Here is a 20,762-nt window from a genome sequence, read left to right on the forward strand (position 1 = left end):
TCTAGTTGTCAGTAAGTTGCTCATAGATCAGTCAGAGCTCCTGGCTTGAGGCTGCTGTTTATCTTTACTTTCTATTTGGCAGGCACAATTTGCATGTTTTTATGCCTGACTACAGTGTTGCATCAAAGTAAGCCAGGATTCGGTCTCGGGAAAGGAGCTCATTCTTGTGTCAGTCAGTCATGTCTGGGACAATATTTCCTAATCGTGTTTTCCGTCTTTGTCTCAGAGCAGAAAGCCTTCTAAATCACTGATTGAAGCCAATATAAATATTTTTCTATATACAGCTGCGCAAAGTGATAGACGACAGATACATCTACACATCCTAATCTGTGTCTGTCTCCACTCTCCTTAGGTCTGGATGACTGTCTCCAGCAGTACATCAAGAGTTTCGAGCGGGAGCAGATGGGAGGAGAGCAGCTGCTTCACATCACCCATCAGGAGCTGGAGGAGCTGGGTGTCACCAGGATAGGACACCAGGAGCTCATCCTGGAAGCCGTGGACCTCCTCTGCGCCCTGGTCAGCCTATGATTTTAAATGCACAGTACTGGATGGAGTGATGGTCAACAAGCTCCTAGATATGCTTGTTATCTTCTTTTATAGCTATTAGTTAGTTATAGTTATTGCTGAGATAAAATAAGCTTAAAAATACACTCATTAGTCATTTTTTCAGGCACACGCGTTCAACTGCTCTTTAAGGAAAACATCTACATATAAAGATGAAAGCATGGCTCCGTCCTGCCTTGTATCAAAGGTTCAGGCTGGCGGTGGTGTAATGGTGTGGGGAATATCCAAGGAGCTGGGAAAGAAAGCCACTGGACTTCTCTAAGTTTCTTGCTTAAACTGTAAAAAGTCCAGGCGCTTTCTTTCCAAGCTCCTTAGACTACCATTACTGGGATGACGGAGAACCTACACAGACCGTGTGGGGAATATTTCCTTAGCACCAACTGAGCCATCCCATGTGCATCCCTTTGTGACCACAGCGTCCACAGTGTGACCACAGTGATGGCTGCTTTGTCATGTCACAAAGCTCAGATCATCTCAAGCTGGTTTCTTGAACATGTCAGTGAGTTCACGGCACTCAATTGGCCTCTAAAGTCAGCAGATCTCAATCTGGTAGAGCATCTTTGGGATGTGGTGGAATGGGAGTTTGACTTTATGGATGTGAAGCCAACTAATGTGAACCAACTGTGTGATGCTGTCGTGTTAATATTGACCAAAATCTCTGAGGAATGTCTCCAGCACCTTGTTGAATTTGTGCCTCAAAGTTAAGGCAGTTCTGCAGGCAGAAGTGGTTTCAGTCTGGTGTACCTAATAAGGTGACTGGTGAGTGTATGTATGTGTATATATGATAGGTGAACATTTCACCAAAGAACAATCATTGTCTAGTGCATAAAACATATGGAAAATCTGTTAAAATCAACTCATTTAAAGGTTTCGGGTTCATTGATTAGCCACCATGTCAACAACCCTCCTGTAACGACATGTAGATGGATTTGACAAAGTCAGGGAGCACTATGAACTACTGCACCTGTTTGGATACCACAATGTATTATAGTTTCTTCTGGTTTTGTTTAGATATATAAAATAATACATTATCTAGATATATGAGATATCAAGTAAACTGCTGTTTTTTGTTAGGATAAAGTTATTGTATCCTGTTAAAGGTTTTAAACCATAGCTGGTTCTAGTGTTGAAGCTGATTTTTAAAAAGTACATTATGTGCAAGTAGGTTTTACAAGAAGATATTTGCTCCTTTTTCCCAGTTACTTTAAGATGTGACTATGAGTTTTCTTCTTTTATAACTCACAGAAATACTAACAGGTTCAAAGGTATATATGTTGTTTTTTGTTTATTTTCCTCCACCAGTTATTGATATTGGCTTAAGAAATGACTGAAAAAAAAAAGAAAATCATTCAGGCCTCGCTTTGTGTGTACTTCCTCGGTCATTGCTGACTGTATGTGCAGCGGCCCTGCCCGGGATTAGAGAATTAGGGAGAATTAGGTGCTACTCTCCCAGAGAGAGAAAGCGAGGGTGAGAGGGAATGGGAGAGAGAGAGAGAATGTAGAAAGAGTATGCAGGATGCACCTTATCTCCCATGCACACATGGGTGGATTAGTTGGGGCTGTTTGAATGTGTGTGTCAGTGTGTGTGTGTGTGTGTGTGTGTGTGCATACATGGTCGTGTGTGTGTGTGTGCTAATCAGCACCTCTTCTCATTCAAATGTTCCAGTATGGGAATGAGAGTCCAGCAGTAGCGATCACCATATGTCCGGAAATTTCTCACGGACATAAATTCTGAGTATCAGACAAAATGAGCCACTGAAGCTACCGCTGTGAGTACTTTTACTTTTTATTTGTTTGGCGTCATTCCGATCAGTTGCACTGATAATTAGTGAGACTGATGAATGGGTCAGCGTCTGATGGGAAAGCACACACAGTCAGGCATGTTTAAATATAGCCCACATTTACCCGTTTTTATAGTGTACTTAAAAACAGCACAGAAATATTATCCAAACTGACAATTGTAATGCTAAGACTACAAACAGGCTGCATTGTGCACACACAGTTTTTTTTATGTTCAGAGGGATTAGTACCAACATTTTTTGGTATGTTTAGAAAATCTGGGTAATCTGTTGGCAGGTGTACAGCTTGTCTGATCATGCCACTGCTCATTCCTTGCCCAGTCTCTCTTGCAGGGACGTCGTTATGATTCCAATTATTTTGGCTAATAAAAAAGAATAAATAAACCCATATTAAACCCAATAAATCCAAATCTTTAAAAAAAAACATATTTAGTGAGGAAAAACTTGAGCGCCACAGCTCTGTGGTTCATGTAGATCCTGAATATTTGGACGATAAAAGGAAATGAAATGTCTGGTCATAAAGAAGAGATGAAGTTGGCTCCCATGGTTCAGCTGGGATCCCTCTCTGGTCTGTCTGTTGATCTTGATCAATGCAGGTTTCAAGAACTGACTGAGCTTTCAGTCTTGCTGTAATTGTAGAAACGTTCCTTCTTTTATGCCTGTGCAATCAAATTTTGCCCCCAGCGTGTATACTAAGTAGAATATGTGGGTAGTGAATTTTCAGCAAGCTGTGCTTGGAAATAACTTAAAAAACAAAATTACTGCTCCTTCCTAACATGAAAGACAAAGATATTGGTGCCATTAAAGTTACAGGACAAAAATACAAACAAGTTTGTTGTACTGCAGTATACATTATGTGTTCTGCTTTAACTGATTAATTAAATCGACTTTAACAGTCAGGCTACTTAGGCTACCTAAGTAGCTAAGGTGGCCATTTATGTGAACAGGGTTGTGGGAGCCAGGTTAATATAGCTCATATACTTCAGTATTTATATTTGTTGTTAAACTTGTTTTGTGTAATTAATAATTTAATAAGTAAATTCACGGTTATAATTGAACTAAAATTATTTTCTTGCATTCGTGTTGGCTTGGTTAAGTAAAACTGTGAATACATGTGCCTTAAAGGCTTGGTTTGTAGTTAAAATCCCGGGAGGGAGCCACACGGTTTTTCTACCGTAGTATGTTTGTTGTTGAGGATAACTTAGACCTGATTACTCCTGTAAGAAGATTTACAAGCTGTGGAAAAAATTTTTGTTTGTATCTTTTCTCATCGGTGTCCCGTGGAAGTTTTTTCCTCTTCAAATAAACGTACACGAGAAAAGCACTGGAAAACTGGTCTCAGGACTATACAGGGGTGCTACTTAGATGCTACCTAAGTACCACCCTGCACCTGCTTTATCCTGCACTACCTAACGTTTGCCCTTTGTATCCTGTAAAAAAACATCCATCAGATCTAAACCATCAGCCTTATATAGGTGTGATATTAGCTCAGGATTTATCCCAAGGACAGCGATGCACTCTGGCTATCTGCGTGACAACTCACCTGTCTAAAAAGTTAAAAAGTGCATAGTATACATAGCCTTTAGGTTCTGACCTAACTCTCTCTAATTTTGTGGGTGGGGAATAATTAATAATTAAAGCTATTTAATTACATGAGTAAGTGTGTGTAACTACCTCTCTTCATTTGGAGACACCTGTGGGAGGATCCTGGTGCTGTCTGGTGCTACAGGTACTTCATAAACTCAGAGGAAAGACTTCCACAAACAGCTTTAAGCAACAAATCAAACCTTAGCTCCTGTAAATTTTTTTGTCTGAACGGCTAAATTCATTAGGCCGTCTGGTGAGTCATGTCACTCCGACTTGTTGGAGACTCTTTTTTTTTTTCAGTTTGTTATAAATGTGAAATTGTAGAGCAAATGACAGAAGCAAGAGTGACTATTTACTGAATGTGTCTGTGGTTTGAAAGATTTGTGTGAACTAAAGGCTGAGAAACTGTCCACTGGAAAACAAACATGTCAGTGAGAGCTTTTATCACAATCATCTATCACTTTTGCTCTTCATTAAGGAATTTCTTTCTCACTGTAACATGAGATAAGTTTTGGACTGAGCACGTATCTGTGTATTGAAACAGCGACAGCCATGAAAGATTCTCACTTTGACACTTTGGGTGAGTTTATGAGATTGATTGTGATTAGCTTTTCGTAACTTAACAATTAAAGTTGTTTTGTCATAATCTTCACTGATAATACATATTTTTTCTTTTTGTTTCTAACTCTCCAAATCTGCTTTTTGTCATTTCCTTTATTCTACTTTCATCTCTCCCTGCACCTCTTTCATTTGTGGGTCCTTCTCAGTGCTATCTTGTGACTGCAAAACAAAGTTAGTTGCAACATTTATTTCTTACCATGCTTACCAGCTCATGCTTGGTGTATTACTTGGTCTTTTAACTGTTTACCAAGTAGTTTGGAATAGACTTACAAAAGGGGCCATTACAAACAAATCAAGCTATATGTAGCTCTGTTTTTAAACATTTATTTAACTCACTGAACTGTAAATAGATGTCCCTGACAATCAAGGTTAAAAAAAAATCACCGTTATATTAAATGCAGTGCTCAACAGTCGCAAAAATTACAGCAGGACTTATTTTGAAGAGATGCAAAAAGCCTGCAGTAAAAATATAAAATTCATTGGTTGCACAGAATCCATCTGACTAATTTGAGCATTGAGGCCAAATCTTTTTGCAGAAAGCAACATGGGCACGATGGATATATTCTTTCTATGATTGATAGACATTCTACATTTTGGTGCAAGCATAGCGCAAAAGCTTTGACCGAGGAATCTGCAGCTGAGCAATACTTTACTTTTCAACAGGGTTTTATAGTTAAGTCCCTCTTTTACCCAAACATGTCATAAATGATGTGTGATTGTGACTCAGTGTACGAACAATAGCAGAAATACCAGCATAGCAAAGAGGCCACTCCAAACATGGCTGCTATGGTAACCACATTGACATGAATGGCAGGGGGTGGGGTGGATGGGTGGTACTCTAATGGCATCGCTCTCTTACTGTATTGATCTGGCACACTCTCTCCATCACACACACTCACACACACACACGCAAGCATTGCTAAAATTACTTCTCTCTTTCTCCAAAGTCAAAGTCATTCATGCGCTTTTATTCCCCCGCTTCATCTCAAGCGCTCTGTAGCCTGCAAAGAGCAGCACACAGCTCTAGACTGAATCATATGACAGCCTAATTACAGCTGTGCAAACACATTCACTCTATGTACATGCATGCATCTGCATTCGCACAGGAGATTATCCAGAACACAGTGTATGCATGACCCAGTTTCAGCAAGATGCATAGCTGGGTACGGTCTCTGTTCGTCTCGCTCCCCCCTTCTTGTTTTCTGCCTCTTTACTTCTTTAGTTGCCTCATCTCTCTCTTTCTCTCTCTCTGCTGCCACTGTGAAACCCTCCATCCTTTGTAGTCACTGTGGTCGTGACTGTGTAGAATAGATCTAGAGGCAGAGGAGGAATAGATACGTCTAGCTCAGCCTGTGGATCTGACTACACAAGGAGGCGCGCGTGTGTGTGTGTGTGTGTGTGTGTGTGTGTGTGTGTGTGTGTGTGTGTGTGTGTGTGTGTGTGTGTGGCATTTATGTCAGCAGGAATCAGGCTCCGTCATACAGGACATGACTTGAGGTGCCTTGGGATGCTGAGCACAGTGTGGATTAGTGGATGTGTGTATGTGTGTTTGTTTATTTAAAAGGGTCCCAGTGCAGTAATGGGCTACTCAGCCAGCTCAGTGTTTTTCTATTAGTGCAGTTAGTGGCTGTATGAATGATTATTAGTAATTCCCAGATGACATTTTTAAATTTCATGTAATTTCACCCGGAATAAGTTTTTATTTAACTCATGTTTCTTAAATATGATCTTTGCACATGATCAGCTAAGACTTGTGTAAAGATCATAGCTTTAAATAATAAGTATAAAAAAGTATTTAAAAAATAAATACTCTTACAAAATATACAAATATTTTTCAAACACTTAGTCTTCGAGTAAATTAGGCTTATCTATCACTAGCTACAGACATGTAAAAAGACTTTTCACAGACATCTCTGCAACCCAGTGAAAAACTAAATACACTTTGAGAAACATCTCAGACTCTACAGGCCTCAGTTAGCGTGCTGAGTGTAAAAGCTGATGACAGTACAAAGCCTTTTCTTTCATATACATTTTCTACATGGGAGTGGGGGAATAAAGATGAGATGTGTTGCACAGTGCCACATTTGGCAAAACAGCTCATACCAACTGTCGAGCATGGCAGTGGAGGGTGATGATTTCAGCTTGGTCTGCAGTGACAGCATCTGGGCACCTGACTGAAATCTGACCATGAGCTCATCAAAGAATTCTAGAGTCAGGTGTGACTCTAGAAAGTGACAGCATTTGTCTGACAGTAAAATGTTAGCTAATCGTGGGTTATGCAACAGAAAATTGATATCAAGTGCAGCAGTAAATCTACAATAGAATTAAAATATAGATAAAAAAAATAAAAGCATTTCAAAATCCAGACCTCAACCTGAGTGAAATGCTCTGGCTGGACCTTAAGAGAACTAAATGAACGAAGTGAAACGAGGTTGTGATAAAGAGAGGGCCAATCGTCCACAATGATGTGAGAAACTGATAAAGTATTCATTCAGAGATATCAGATGATACAGTTATTCACTGACTGTATATCATGTCTGTTATACAGATAAAGTATATTGGACTAAAATACAGACTAGCAGAAGGTGATAGCTAGCCTCACTATTCTTGAACAGAACAAAAATATGCATGTCAGTGCCTCTAGCTAGTCAGGTTAGCTTAACTTAGGAAAAAGCTAGCATGATTTTATCCAGAGTTTTTAAAAAAATCAGCAACCCAAAACCCTATGTATATATTTCCTCTTTCCAGACCTTTTGAAATATATATATATACATATTTAGGTTTTTGTATATATGTATATATGTATGTCTTCTAATCCCTACATTAGCTAACTTAAGTTAAGCTCCTTGCTCTTTGGCAAAGCTCCTGACTCCACAGAAGGTCGTGACGTTTTTATCCAACTTCAAATTCTCAGGATAAACATATTTTCTGATCTCAGTTTGTCTGTTTGTCCTGCAGAACTACGGACTAGAGACAGAGAACCTCCGGACTCTATCCCACAAACTCAACGCTTCAGCAAAGAACCTCCAAAATTTCATCCTCGGCAGACGGAGGGGCGGCCATTATGATGGGCGAGCTTCCCGAAGGCTACCAAATGATTTTCTCACTTCAGTGGTGGATCTAATTGGTGCAGCCAAGAACTTGCTAGCTTGGCTTGACAGGTGGGGGATAACATATGGAGATTAGATTGTTTTTTTTTTTTTTTTAAATTACAGTGTTAATGAATAAATGAAATTGCAAATATTTAAAAAAAAAACACCAAATGCCAATATTTCTCAAAAATTGTTCAGGCAAACATTTTTTCTCTAAAATTGTTGGATGTTTTGTTTTTACACAGCAGAAACATTTCTCAGGTTATGATCTCTATTATTCTTTATTTTCTTAGGTCTCCGTTTGCCAGTGTGACAGAGTATTCATTACTGAAGAACAACATTGTGCAGCTCTGCCTAGAATTAACCACCATTGTACAACAGGTGCTTTCACACACATTCCTGCAAACATCACACAATACACCATTTCCATATCCATTAAAATAAAGGTCATGATTTGAATTTAAGGGTCAACACTAGAGCAGGATTGGATTGGAGACATCAATATGTATAGAGCTTTTGTTGCCTACAGCTGGTTTCTATAGATTTGAGCACGTGTGCAACTTACATGCATTGCCACAGGCTGTTTGCAGCATGGCTGATGGGACGAGTGGCTCTCAATAAAAGCCTTAAGCAACATTCTCATCGACTCACTGTTAGACATCATCCCTTGCCTAACTTAGGCTCTGTTGAACAGTGAACCAGAGGTCTCTCATCCCTATAATTCCCTGTCCTCCTTCTGCTTCCCCTCTGGCTCGATTCCTCATGTTAATGCACCACATTGCGCGCGCACACACACACACACACACACACACACACACACACACACACACACACACACACACACACACACATCCAGCATACTCACTCTGGTACTTTAGCCATCTCATTGTTTGGACAGAAACTATGTCTCCTCTCTTGGACCCCATTCATATCCTCCCAGTAAGAGCCTGCTTAGAGTGTGTGTGAGAGTGTGTTTGTACTTGTGCCCAGAATGAGTCCTGGAACCGAGCAGATAACACCCATCCCCTGTTACAAGGGCCAAAGAAGAGCGAGGAGAAAGAGACCACCGCAGGTCCACAATGGGCCAAATGAACATGTGGCTGCCAGGGTGCAGCGAGACAGACAAAGGTGGCAGTGCTGTCCGTACTAATGCATCAGACAGATTAATTAGCTGCTACCGTGCACATCTGGTGGATTCAGTGGGCTGGCTTCTCAGAAATGCATTACCTATCAGCTGTCGGTGAATAACACTCCGTCAAGCTTCAAATAAAGTCATTTTATAAATCCAGATATGAATTTGATGCTCCAGACCCCAGAGTAGATCTAAAACTCGTCACTCTACTGTCAAACATAATGCAGAGGGGTTGTAACAAAATAGCCAACTGCTCAGGTCCACATGCCTTCCATTTCTTCCTGTTGGGCATCTCATTTCCTTCTTTCCTCAATGTTATATTTGGACTAGAGAAAGACACTTGAGCTGGAGTGCGGATGTACACATCGATGTTTTCTTAATGTGTTCCTCTTTGTTCTTTTCTACAGGACTGCACTGTCTATGAGACAGAGAATAAAATTCTTCACGTGGTAAGTTTTTCTTATAATATCAGCGACCATTCAAAGTTGTCAGTCAGTTTTTGGGGTCAACAATGAACTTTCATGCTCAACTAGCTTTACTTCATTGTTGCACTGTCACACATGTGGTTACGTCACACATGAAACTGCAGCGCGTGGTAATCCGCATATTTCCAAGCAGCTGGCTCATTGCACAAACCTGCCATCTAGTATTTGCAAGAACAGAATTTCACATCTACCGGCAGACTTCTGCACCGGTTTTGAGAAATTAAAGCATTTAGAGAAAATCTGTGTGTGAAACAGAAAAAAAAAGTATTAGCTAAACTGGTGCATTTGAGTGCGCTTCAGTTAGACGTTTGTGTTTGTGTGTGGGCGTGTGTGGGCATGTATGTGCGTGCACTTCAGCGTACTGTTTGTTTTTGGTCGAGTGTGTGGCACAAATTTGTGCATGTTAAAGTGCAAATGAGCCCGAGGCCTTCTGAAAGCTTCAGTATGTGTGCGTGTTGTGTGTCCATGCGCGCAAATGTGTGCATCCATGACGGAGAACTGTCTGCATCCACGTGTGAAACGGACTGAGCAGCCAGTGTCTGATTTGGGTTGACAGTTGGTTTAGGACACTTCCTGCTGCCATTCAAGGTCAGGTGGAGGAAACCAAATGAAATGTTAGCAGGGGGAGCTCACAGAAAAAACTGTTGACGCATCTTTTGGCAAAGAAAACGCTCAAGGAATGCATATTTTTGCACATGCACATTGGATACTCTGTAATCCATAAGCTCTTTGGTTGAGCTGTCATTTATCTCTGCTGTTACAGCCCCAATAATGACACAGGACAATGACATCAGGCAAATTCAAATATTTAAAGGGCTCCATTGCACACGCAGTTACATGCTCACAGCCATCAGTGCCCGACTAAGGGCCGCACATGATTAAGTCTGTTATGTGCGGGAGGTTTATGTGTGAAAGAGGGAAACAGCATGAAGAGCGAGAGAGAGGAGGAGCTGTTTGTTTTTAGATCCAGCTTCCTCGCAGGCTCTTATTTACTGTGAGTTTTCCACAAAGATGAAGTGAAGGTGAGATAAACCATGCAGGCACACACAACAAACACAAATATCCAATCTTATCCCCTGTTTTTGAAACAGAATGGCACTTATATTTGGACTTGGACAAGCGCACTTGTCCCCAAAAAAGTTTTTCTATTGCACTGCTAGGTAAAAAAAAATAGGTTAGTTCTAGCCAATGTGTTATGTTGACTCGATGGAATTTTATTGTAGCTGGAAACTGAATTAGAGGGAAGAAAACAGCATATTTCTAACATTTGAATCCTAGTGACCCCTGAAATTAAAAATTATTTACTTCAAAATAACAGCAGCCGGATGTGATTCAGTATAGATGGTAACTTGGTACATTAAAGTGCGTTTCTACTCTACTAGAGCACTCAAAGCACTTTATAAAAAACAGACTATTTACTATTTATCTCCGATTGTTTAGATTTGACCTCCAGGTATAGCAGGGGGATATAAGTAGCATCTTCTCCACCACATAACCAGCAACAAGCTGGTTTATGTCTGTTTGTTACAGCTTCTACTAAAAGCTACCTGTTTCTCAGATGCAGCAAGGATGTTCGCCTCTTCAGCCTCACCCTTCTTCAGCAAGGTGCACTTAACTCACAGGTGCTTCTTCAAATTTTGAAGTAGAGCATGTTAGCGGCTGACAGCAGCTAACAGACTTATCATCACCCCAAGCAAGACTCTTTTTTTCTCTTTTTTGTCTTTTGACGCAACAATGGAGACAGTAACAGATTGACTGGAAACATCATGTTGCTCATTTCAATGCAAATGTAATCTGAGTACTGCTGCTTTGTAACATGTTACAGACAACATTGCACAAAGCTTCAAAAAAACAAGCAAAGCAATAAAAAAAATAAGTAAATTAAGTAAGCTTTTAGTAATTTGATCATATTTATAACTGAAGATTTAGACTGGGCTCTCTGATAGAAAACGAGTTAAACACACCCGTGAGTAACACTGGTTGATTAATTACATTTCCAGCGGGCTCTTTTTCATCCAGAGCTCCAAAACAGTGGAGCAAATGTAAACATACCATAACTGTAGGACACTGCGATACTATAGCCTATCGTAACAATCTCTATAAATATATGATTATTCTAAAAGGAAATGCTTTAAAGGGAGTGATTCTTCAAATTCTGCTCTCATTTCGGTCTGAAGTCTTACTTACAATGCAGTCATTTCACATAACTGGGTTTACAGTTTCACTCAAGTATTCTACTGTATGCAGTTTGATTCAGACAGACATACAGTATCTAAGAGTCTCCAGTGTATAGCCAGCATGGGGATTACAGACTGTTTACTGTAGTGATAGTTGTACCTATCTCAGCTTCTGCTCAATAATGCAAAACTCACTGCTACTCTGTTCTCTTTTAGACCACGGCCTGCAGCAATCAGATGGACAAGGATAGTGTGCGTGCGTGCGTGTGTGTGTGTGTGTGTGTGTGTGTGTGTGTGTGTGTGTGTGTGTGTGTGTGAGAGAGAGAGAGAGAGAGAGGGAGATAGAAAAGAAGAGCTATAAGATATGAATATGTGTGAGTCTGTGTCTGATGGAGCATGAAGTGTGTATGAGTGAGTGTTTTTTGTGCATGCATGCATAAGGATGAGAGGAATTACATAAGACTGTCCTAGTTGTGTGTTTTCCCTTTCTCTTGTTTTCTCCCCCTTTCCTCCCGGACTCCCGCTCCCACCTCCCTGCCTTTCTCCTTCTTTCTCTCTCTTCCTCTTCCCTTCTCTGCCTCTCCATCTTTCGCTCTGTCTTGGTTGATACTTGCTGCAGTGTGTGTGTGAGTATGTGAGAGACCATGCATGTGCAGAGGATGCATTATGCAACCGTGCTCGGTGTGTACATGTGCATGAGATAGAAGGCGCGAGTCGATGAGGATGAAAGCACATGAGAGAATGGGAATAAGAAATGTGGTGGTGGTGCAGTTGAAGGAGGGGGATTCCGCCAGAGCTTAATCCGTTTGGCAGTGTACTATGTCTGGCTTTCTGTTTGACTGCTTTTAAATCTCACGCCAGCCAGCCACATAAGTTAACCTCCCTATAATCTGTGCTCTGGTGCTGAGGAGGCGTGTCAGATCAAGGTCCAGGGTGTCAGAGCTAGAGGAGCTGAGAGTAGCCGCACTGGTGGCCTTTTTGTCTCTCTACTCGGCATTAATCCCGGGTTAGGACTATTAGTCTAATGATCAAAGAGGAGCACAAGTACAGCCCCAATATTGTCACTTGAGCTTTAGCTTGGCATGGCTCTATACACGGGATTATAAATGCACCTTTTCTCATTGTTTCTACCCCTAACCAACCTTTAAACCCACCCTCACTAAAACTCAAAATGCTGTTTGGTGCCTGAGCTGGGTATGCCATTACATAACGTGAACATGCTGGCTAGAACATAATATTACTGTATAAACATAATACTAAGCAGACAAGGCGATCTTTAAATAAGTGACTCAGAAAAAAAGATGCAGGTGTGTGTGAGAGACAGCATCACATAGCCAGCTCGCCGAAGATTCTCCACCTTTTTCTTTCACACTGAATGAATCATAGGCTGTGAGCTGTACACACACACCGTGTGTATCACATGTGTGTATACTGAAGATCTCCTCTGTTCGTTTCGTAACTGTAATCTGGTAATTGCTCATTAGGACGTAGATCAGAAGATTATTTCATACAGGGTTCATCACTGCCATGCTAGTCACAAGCATACTGTAGCTGTAGTCTGTCTTCCATGTATGCCTGTTACATTTCAGCGTGTGTGCATGTGTGCTAGCATGTGTGTATGCACTACAAAGAGATGCTATGAAGGAGGATAAGCAGGGTAACAGTGTCTGTAAACCACCTGCATTCAATCAACTAAGATTAGAAGGCAAAGATAAATGAACTTGCATGCGTGACCGAGCACACAAACAGCCTGAAATATAGTCAAGGTTTATTTAGAACAGGCAAGGTGAGGCAATGCTTTTTGTGAATGCTGCTTGGATTGGGTAATGTTGTTTGTATTAGGAATAGGCTTTAAGTGCAGTGTGGGGAAAAAATACAGCAGTTTTACAATTTTTCTTTTTTTGCTTGTTTCATTGATATCCAGGCAAATGTTACTGATAAAAAAAACAAATGGAAACTGTGCTCTGTAATTTAGACGTTAGAAAATGTCAACTGAACACCTCAGGCTGGCTAGTACGGCTGATGTGTTGTTCTGTCTGTGACGGTGTCTTGTGGGCATGCCTGCGGGCGGACTGTGACAGGAAACAGTTTGTGCGCTGGATTGATGGAAGTGGCAACGTGGAACAATCTGATGAAATAATGTCTGTTTCACCTCCTCCAGCTAGGTCACAGCATCCCTTGCGGCCCAAAACCAATCTCAATAACTTTCTGTCTTCCTCTTTTTCTGTCTTTTTCTTTCTTCCTGTCATTTTCCCTGCTCTCTTTGCCTCCATCTTCAGTGTAAGACCTTAGCAGGGATATGCGATCACATCATCTCTCTGTCGTCAGACTCTCTGGTCTCTCAGTCTGCCCATCTGGAGGTGGTCCACCTTACCAGCATCATGCCAAACGAAGGCCTGGTGAGGACCTCTTTGAAGATGCACACAATCAAACAAACTAAGGCTGTTTTAAAACTGCATATATCAACAAGTACTTTATTTCGACAATCGATTAAATTATATTTGTACTGTGAAAGGCAACCTGTAGTTGCATAGCATCTTCTAACCTAAAAGTCTTCCAGGAAGCACTTATACAGCTCTTAATTTACATTTTCCAGGCTCCAGGTCTTGGTTTATTTTTTGCAAGTATCGTAAAACTGTAGTCTCATAGAAAGCCCAGTCAAGTAAGAGTGCAGAATTTGGACCGGCGGTTTGAGTGTTTTGGTGGTTCTTGGCTATCCGGAAACTTTGTGTTAGCCTTTCCTTTAAAATGATCCATCTGTACAGTTGAAGTCTCACAGCAAATATTTCCTAACTAGGTCTGAAGTTCTCACTTTTCAGGTCAAAGGATAAATATGCAGCACTGTGCAGAGGTCTTGAAAATGCCAAAGAAGTTCTAGACAAAAAACTTGTATCCTGCCATTGTGTGCAGTGCATCCTGGACAAAAGTCAAACTGGTAAGCCTAAAAAACTATCTACAGCAGACGAGAAGTCATGTCCTTAAGAAATAGGAAAACCTCCAGCAAAGACCTGACAGAAGACCTGAGAAATGTATCTGGTCCTTCAGCTGATCCACCAACTGCTCACTTAAGCCTCATCAGAAATGGTCTATGTGGTAGGGTGACTGTCAAGGAAGGATGTAAAACAGAGAGAAACTGATAGCAAATTACACAAGAACTGGACTGAAAATATGTGGCAACAGGTCTGATGGAGTGATGAATCCTAACTGGAAATTTCTGTTCAAGTAATTTTCAACATGTATGTACACGGTGGAGGCTCTGTCGTGGTTTAGGCTGCATTTCAAGCCATTGGTGGTGTCTTATCTATCAATCTTGTTCTTCTTCTTTGATCCCTAGCTGGCGTTAGGCCTGGATCGGCTCCTAAGCCAATACGCCAATGGTGGGTGCCAATGGATGTCGAATTTCCTTCACAACTCGTTTCCATGCATGACGATCGTTGGCGATTGTCCTGGCCTTGTCGAGATTTATTCTGCAATCTCTGACGTCATCTTCGACCTGTTTTAGCCATGTTTTCTTTGGTGCTATTTGTTGGATTCTCCACTGGGTGGGTCGTTTACACCAGAAGAGTTGGTGTGGTAGTCGGCTCGCGTCCATTCGACGCACATGGCCAAACCATCGCGATCTGCGTTTTTGAATTTGCTCCTCGATTGGTGGTTGGTTGTCGCACATCCGTCGGATGTCCTCATTTCGAAGGCGGTCTCGAAGTGATACTCGCAATATTTGCCGAAGGTAACGCATCTGGAAAACTTTGAGTTTGTTGAGGTCCACTTTGAGCACCGTCCACGTTTCGGATCCATAGTGTCACGGTCTGGCTGGGGCAGACCGTGTGTGTTGCAGAGGAGGACTCAAACGCAGACCAAAACGTAGTGTGGATAAACAAAACAAGCCGTTTATTGAGGCTAGCAATGAGGGTAAAAATAATCGGGCATCGGTGAAAACTAAACAATAACCTAAACTGGGTGAACTAATAACAAAACATGAAAAAGCTTAACCATAGTGAACTGACATGGGTACCTGGGGATGAGACATGGATGAGCAGACGACCTGACAATGGCATGCAGAAAACAAAGGGCTTAAATACATACATGAGGTGATCAGGGGAGGTGGAGACACATGGGGGAAACAGCTGACAGACATAAACCTAATGACAGGACCAGGAGAGGAAAGCTAAATACAATAAACAAAGAACACATGACATTGTCAGAATAAAACAGGAAATACTAAAACATGACAACACAACTTAACAGACCTAATATGTGATGAATAAATACAAAACCCCAAAACATAGAAAACCCAGGAACAATAACTGCCTAAACTAAAGGCAGATAGGAAATAACACAAACTAAATCACATAACAAAATGAGACAAATACAAACATGAACTCAGAGCGCTGGGTCAGAGACCCAGCCTGTGACACATAGAGTAGAATCGGCAGGATCAGTGTCCGGAAAAGGTGGATTTTGCTCGGGATGGAAATATTGGTTCGCTTCCGGTGTCTTGTCTATAAGGTGTCTGATTGGCAACAGCTTCATTTTTCAACGTGGCAATGATCCCAAACACACTTCCAGTACAGTAACAGCATACCTGTGTAGAAAATCACACAATGGACCTCTATCAGTCATGGATTGGCCTCTACAGAGCCTGGACCTCAATGTTATTAGAGCATTGTGGGATCATCTTTACAGAGAACAAAGCAAAGGGCAGTCAACGTGCAAAGAAGAGCTTTGAATGTCCTTCAGCAAGCCTGGGGAACTATTCCTGAAGACTACTTGTAGAAATTAGAATAAAGCTTGGCTAAGAGAGTTCATGCTGTATTAAACAATCAAGTTTGTCAGTATTATGCAAACTCTGTTTTTCCCTTATATTACTGTGTAAACCGCTCATAAACCGGTGCACCTATTTCCCATTTATCTAGCAAAATATAAAAACACGAACGGCAGCTCAAGACTTTTGCACAGTACTGTACATATGATGTATTTCCCTGTGTACTCTTATACTAAATCCACCCTGCCTACCTGTGTTTGCTTGCGCTTCAGGGGATGTATATAAAATCAACATATGATGGACTCCATGTTATCACCGGAACCACAGAGAATGTGAGTTTTTGCTTCACTCATTTGAAAGGTTGATGCTCCACCAACCCCAATATAACACCGATTTTGTTGCCTCAGTATTCGCCTAAATTTGTTTCCATTGTCTGTTTTTGTCCTCCATTTTTTGCCTCTGCAGTCTCCAGCAGATCAGTGTAAGAAGATCCATCCAGGGGATGAGGTGATCCAAGTCAACCACCAGACAGTGGTGAGCTAAAGACCTGCCAAACACAACACTGAAGGCATAAAAAATTACAGAAAAGGTCCTTTCCATTTGTTTCCACCGTGACTGCAGTCTTTTGTTCCCATTATGTGCTATGTTAAGGAGGTGCCAAGGTACATAATGTCTGCCGGCACCACCACTGCTGCCACCATGGTGCTTCCTGTCCTGTGCTTGTGTTGCTATATAGGCTAATTAGGCTAGAGGCAGGAGCAGATTATAGGGCAATTGTTAGAAGACCTTTATTCAGACCAGTGTGATTATCTGCTCACTCTTTCTGGAATTTCTTCCTATTGTCAGAAAAAAAAAACCCTGAAGGAGGCATCCTGTTTGAAATGAGAGCCCATGTTCCACTTTCATATGTGAAAAGCTGTATTCTGCCTATAACTCATCACATCAGAGAAAAGCAGAGAAATGGGCAGCCATTTTAAATGGAACGATGGCTTGTGAGGGCATGTGATTGAACGTGCCTATCTATTGCCTGTGCTGTCAGCTCGGGCACAAACAATTTGTTCCAGTGTTTATATGAGTTTTCTGAAGGAGGGAGTGTTGTGTCTGTGTGCAGACGTCTTTTGTCTGCTTTTTTCCCCATATGAATTTCCTTGTGCATCTTGATAGGTGTTGCTCATGCGAAAGCATGCATGCAGGGGCTTGGGAGCGGTTCTGATTGACATGTGAGGGAGGTAGGTGTTATCTCTGTCTCTCTCTCCTCGGGGTGACGGTGCAGATCGCACCCTGCCAGGCTCTCAGCTCCAACCCTTCATTACTCCCTCAGCTAGACCCTCACCACTCTGATACCTCACTCTGGGGTAGGAGATAAGCAGTGGGGGAAACAGAGGTGTGTGTGCGTGTACGGTGGGGGGGGGGCTGAAGCATTTGGGGGAGGCTGAGATGCTGAGGCAGAGCTGGGAGAGTTGGTGGGAGGGAGGAGGAAGTAAAGAGGGACTTGGGGAGAAGAGTAAGGGGATAAAAGAAAAAGAGAAGAGGGGGGAGAGACAGCAGAGGGAAGTCTCCAGTCAACACAGCTCTTCGTTCAATCCCAAATTGAGCTGCTAAAGAGTAAAGACGGATACACACCACCAGTAAACTGTAACTGTCAACAGCAATTGATAAGTTCATCTTATCAGCCTTCAAAGTTAAAATTACATTAGTGTGAATATGGATCGTACAAATTCCGTTACATTATGGAATCATCATGTAGGCCTATTAAGCAACAACGCTGCCTTCGTGTCTGTGAATCAGGGTTTTTGGAGACTCACTTCAAAACAGGGAGTTGTTTTTTTTAGCTCAGCTCGTTTTCTGAGGAAAAATGTGGAATTTGCTCAAATAAAAAACTGATTGTTTGAAGAGGCAGCATAATTATGTGGAGGTAATAGCATCTGGGAAAATAATGAAGACCCCTGGGATTTGAAAAAAGCTCTCCAGCAGCAGTTTATGCTCTGTTATTTTGGTAGGTCTCGCCCTGCTTCCCTTTGCTATCTGTGTATTTGGATAAGAGAGGAGACCTAAACTGGGCTGGTTACCAGTAGCTGTGTGAGCCCTTGTAGTTTACAATGCACTATGTTGCTGTGGAGCTTAAAGTCATGGAAGAAACAAAAGTTTAGCTTGATAAAAGTCGAGTTCAGCTCACTCGCAGTTTAGCTGCATAAAAATCAAGGAAAGGAAATCGAACCACAGTCTTATCAACTCATGTAGCTTCAAAACTACAGACACGACAGGATTAGCTTAGCATAGCTAAGTCAGGTGGGGGCAGCGTTTGCTTCAACAAACAAGATATTGCACTAATTGTTAAACTTCAGAAGCACTGATATAAAGGGGTTTTTTTTGTTTGTTTTTTTCTACATTTTGTCAGATTTGAGCTACCTGTTTCCACCATTTCCCAAGTGATTACACTAAGCTTGGCTAATTGTTGTGTGGTTATCACTTCATGCTAAACAGTTTGCTAGCAATCAGCTCAGCAGCCAAGCACGACAAGAATGTCCCAACATGTTGAAGTTTTCCTACTATAAAAGAGGCCAAAATGCTTAAATGGTAAATGTTCTGTGAGCGTACACAGCTCTTTAAAGCTTTGTCTAAAATGAGTCGACTTTTATTTCAAATCAGGAGCTGATTAATGTATCGTAAACAAGATTTAAAATCTGACCAGAGATTCAAAGCTAGCTTTCGATGCTTGAAGGTGTTTAGATGACAGGAACTATTTGTTTCCACACTTCTGTTTGATAAATGTCCTTACCCCTCGCACAAGGATTTGAGCTTGAGCTCAACAGTTCACATTGGTAAATTACAGCACAGATGAATGGCACCAGTTTTAGTGTGTCCAGGAATAACCCCTTTTTGGTTTAAGTGGCAGGAGAGAACAGACAGCAGTAACTCACTTTGACCCAGGCTCTTCCTGCATTTGAACACTGACTGAACTCAGAGCTCTGAACTGGAGAGGGGGAAAGTGGACGCTACAGGCCGACACAGGCCATCATTATGTCAGGAATAAGGTCAGAGCAGCTCTGTCTCTGTGTGTGGCTGAGTGTGCATGCGAGTGTATGTGGCCTCTGCGGACATTTACAGTGGCTGAGACCAGTGTAGCCAATCAATGGCCTGACGACTACTTCGAGCTCTGGAGACAGGCCGGCCAGAATTGCTGCAGTCAGCACTCCTTTCTCTCTCTCTTTTCTGCATTCCTTAGGCCTAACTATACTGACTAAGCAACCCTCTATTTAAATATGACACTTCTTCTAGACCAGTGGGGCCACTGTGGTCAGTTTTTTGCTTTACTTAAGGCTACAAAGTTTAGCATTCAAACACTCTGTGTTGCAGCTTGTATGTTTGCAACTATTAAATCGGAACATTTTTTCCTTTTAGGTTAGACGTGCTTGTATTAGACTACATCGAATTTTAGCTTTGAGTTAAATAGCAAACTCTAAACTAATTTGGTAACTAGTTTCAGAAATTGCAAATTAGAGGTTTATTATAGATGGTATTACATGCACACCTGTGGGTTCTTTCCGGGTAATCTGACTTGCTTCCACAGTAAAAATGCATATTGGTTTAATTGGGGATTCTAAATTGGCCATAGGTGTGAATGTGACTGTAAAATTTTTCTGTCTCAATTTGTTAGCCCTGCCACAAACTGGCAACCCTGCCTTTTGCCTTATGACAGCTGGCATAGGCTACAGCAACCCTGTGACACTGAGTGCAGAAGAAAACGGACTGAAAGTCAACTTGGCTGGAAATCATGCTTGGAAAGTTTTCGGATAAGGCCAGGCACTAGTGAAAAATAAACTTAGCTGTCCATCACTGCGTGTCAACTAACCAATTTTGACCAATCACATTAACAAATCTTACAAGACAGACATACCAGAGAGTGAAAGCAGGTGATATTTTGAAAGCTAGCAGGTACTATTTAGGTAGGTATGAAGTTAGCATGTTAGATAATTCTATCTTTGTAGGGAATATTTGTGTATAACATGAATGGAACTGGCTGGCAGTGATGATATCTATCTATTGGACATTTAAAACAGAAGTTCCTCACAGGATGCTGGTTTGTCTAAGCTGTATACTAGAGCTGCTCCAGTGGCTTTTCTAATAATTTCTTTCATACTATTATTACTCTCTGTCTGGAAAAAAAAATGTATAATATGTCCTAGAAACATACACTCTTTTGGACAAGCAGTATCAAAAGCATGTGTGTGGTGGTTTGCAGCAGCAGTCAGTCCTATATCTGCTGCTGTGCATGGTGGTTTTCCACAACAGATTCAGATGAGCCTGATTCATTGTGTAGCAGTTTGCAGCAGTCGTTTCGGGAGCCTGGTATGTGTGTTTCTCAGGTGGGCTGGCAACTGAAGAACCTGGTGAATGCTCTAAGAGAGGACCCATGTGGAGTCATCCTCACGCTGAAGAAAAGGCCCCAGAACACCCTGAGCTCCACACCAGCTCTGCTCAGGAACGTCCGCTGGAAACCACTGGGCCTGCAGGTAAACACCAGCACAACTCACAGACGCAT

The 20,762-nt window shown here is 41.6% G+C and overlaps 1 protein-coding gene across 1 annotated transcript in view; it reads left to right on the forward strand.

Annotated features, from left to right (window-relative positions):
- Nucleotides 1-20,762, forward strand: part of LOC146638476 (connector enhancer of kinase suppressor of ras 2) — a 69,625-nt gene that overhangs the window by 18,214 nt on the left and 30,649 nt on the right. The window contains exons 2-9 of the mRNA XM_085368747.1: nt 353-516; nt 7,530-7,732; nt 7,957-8,044; nt 9,203-9,244; nt 13,737-13,856; nt 16,492-16,551; nt 16,685-16,753; nt 20,587-20,733. Coding sequence (XP_085224873.1) covers nt 353-516; nt 7,530-7,732; nt 7,957-8,044; nt 9,203-9,244; nt 13,737-13,856; nt 16,492-16,551; nt 16,685-16,753; nt 20,587-20,733 — 893 coding nt within the window. The remainder of the gene's footprint in view (nt 1-352; nt 517-7,529; nt 7,733-7,956; nt 8,045-9,202; nt 9,245-13,736; nt 13,857-16,491; nt 16,552-16,684; nt 16,754-20,586; nt 20,734-20,762) is intronic.

The sequence above is a fragment of the Diplotaxodon limnothrissa genome, linkage group LG2 (assembly GCF_057381915.1).
Source record: "Diplotaxodon limnothrissa isolate DT_005_m linkage group LG2, D_limnothrissa_male_GT1.1, whole genome shotgun sequence".
In the NCBI taxonomy this organism is placed as follows: domain Eukaryota; kingdom Metazoa; phylum Chordata; class Actinopteri; order Cichliformes; family Cichlidae; genus Diplotaxodon; species Diplotaxodon limnothrissa.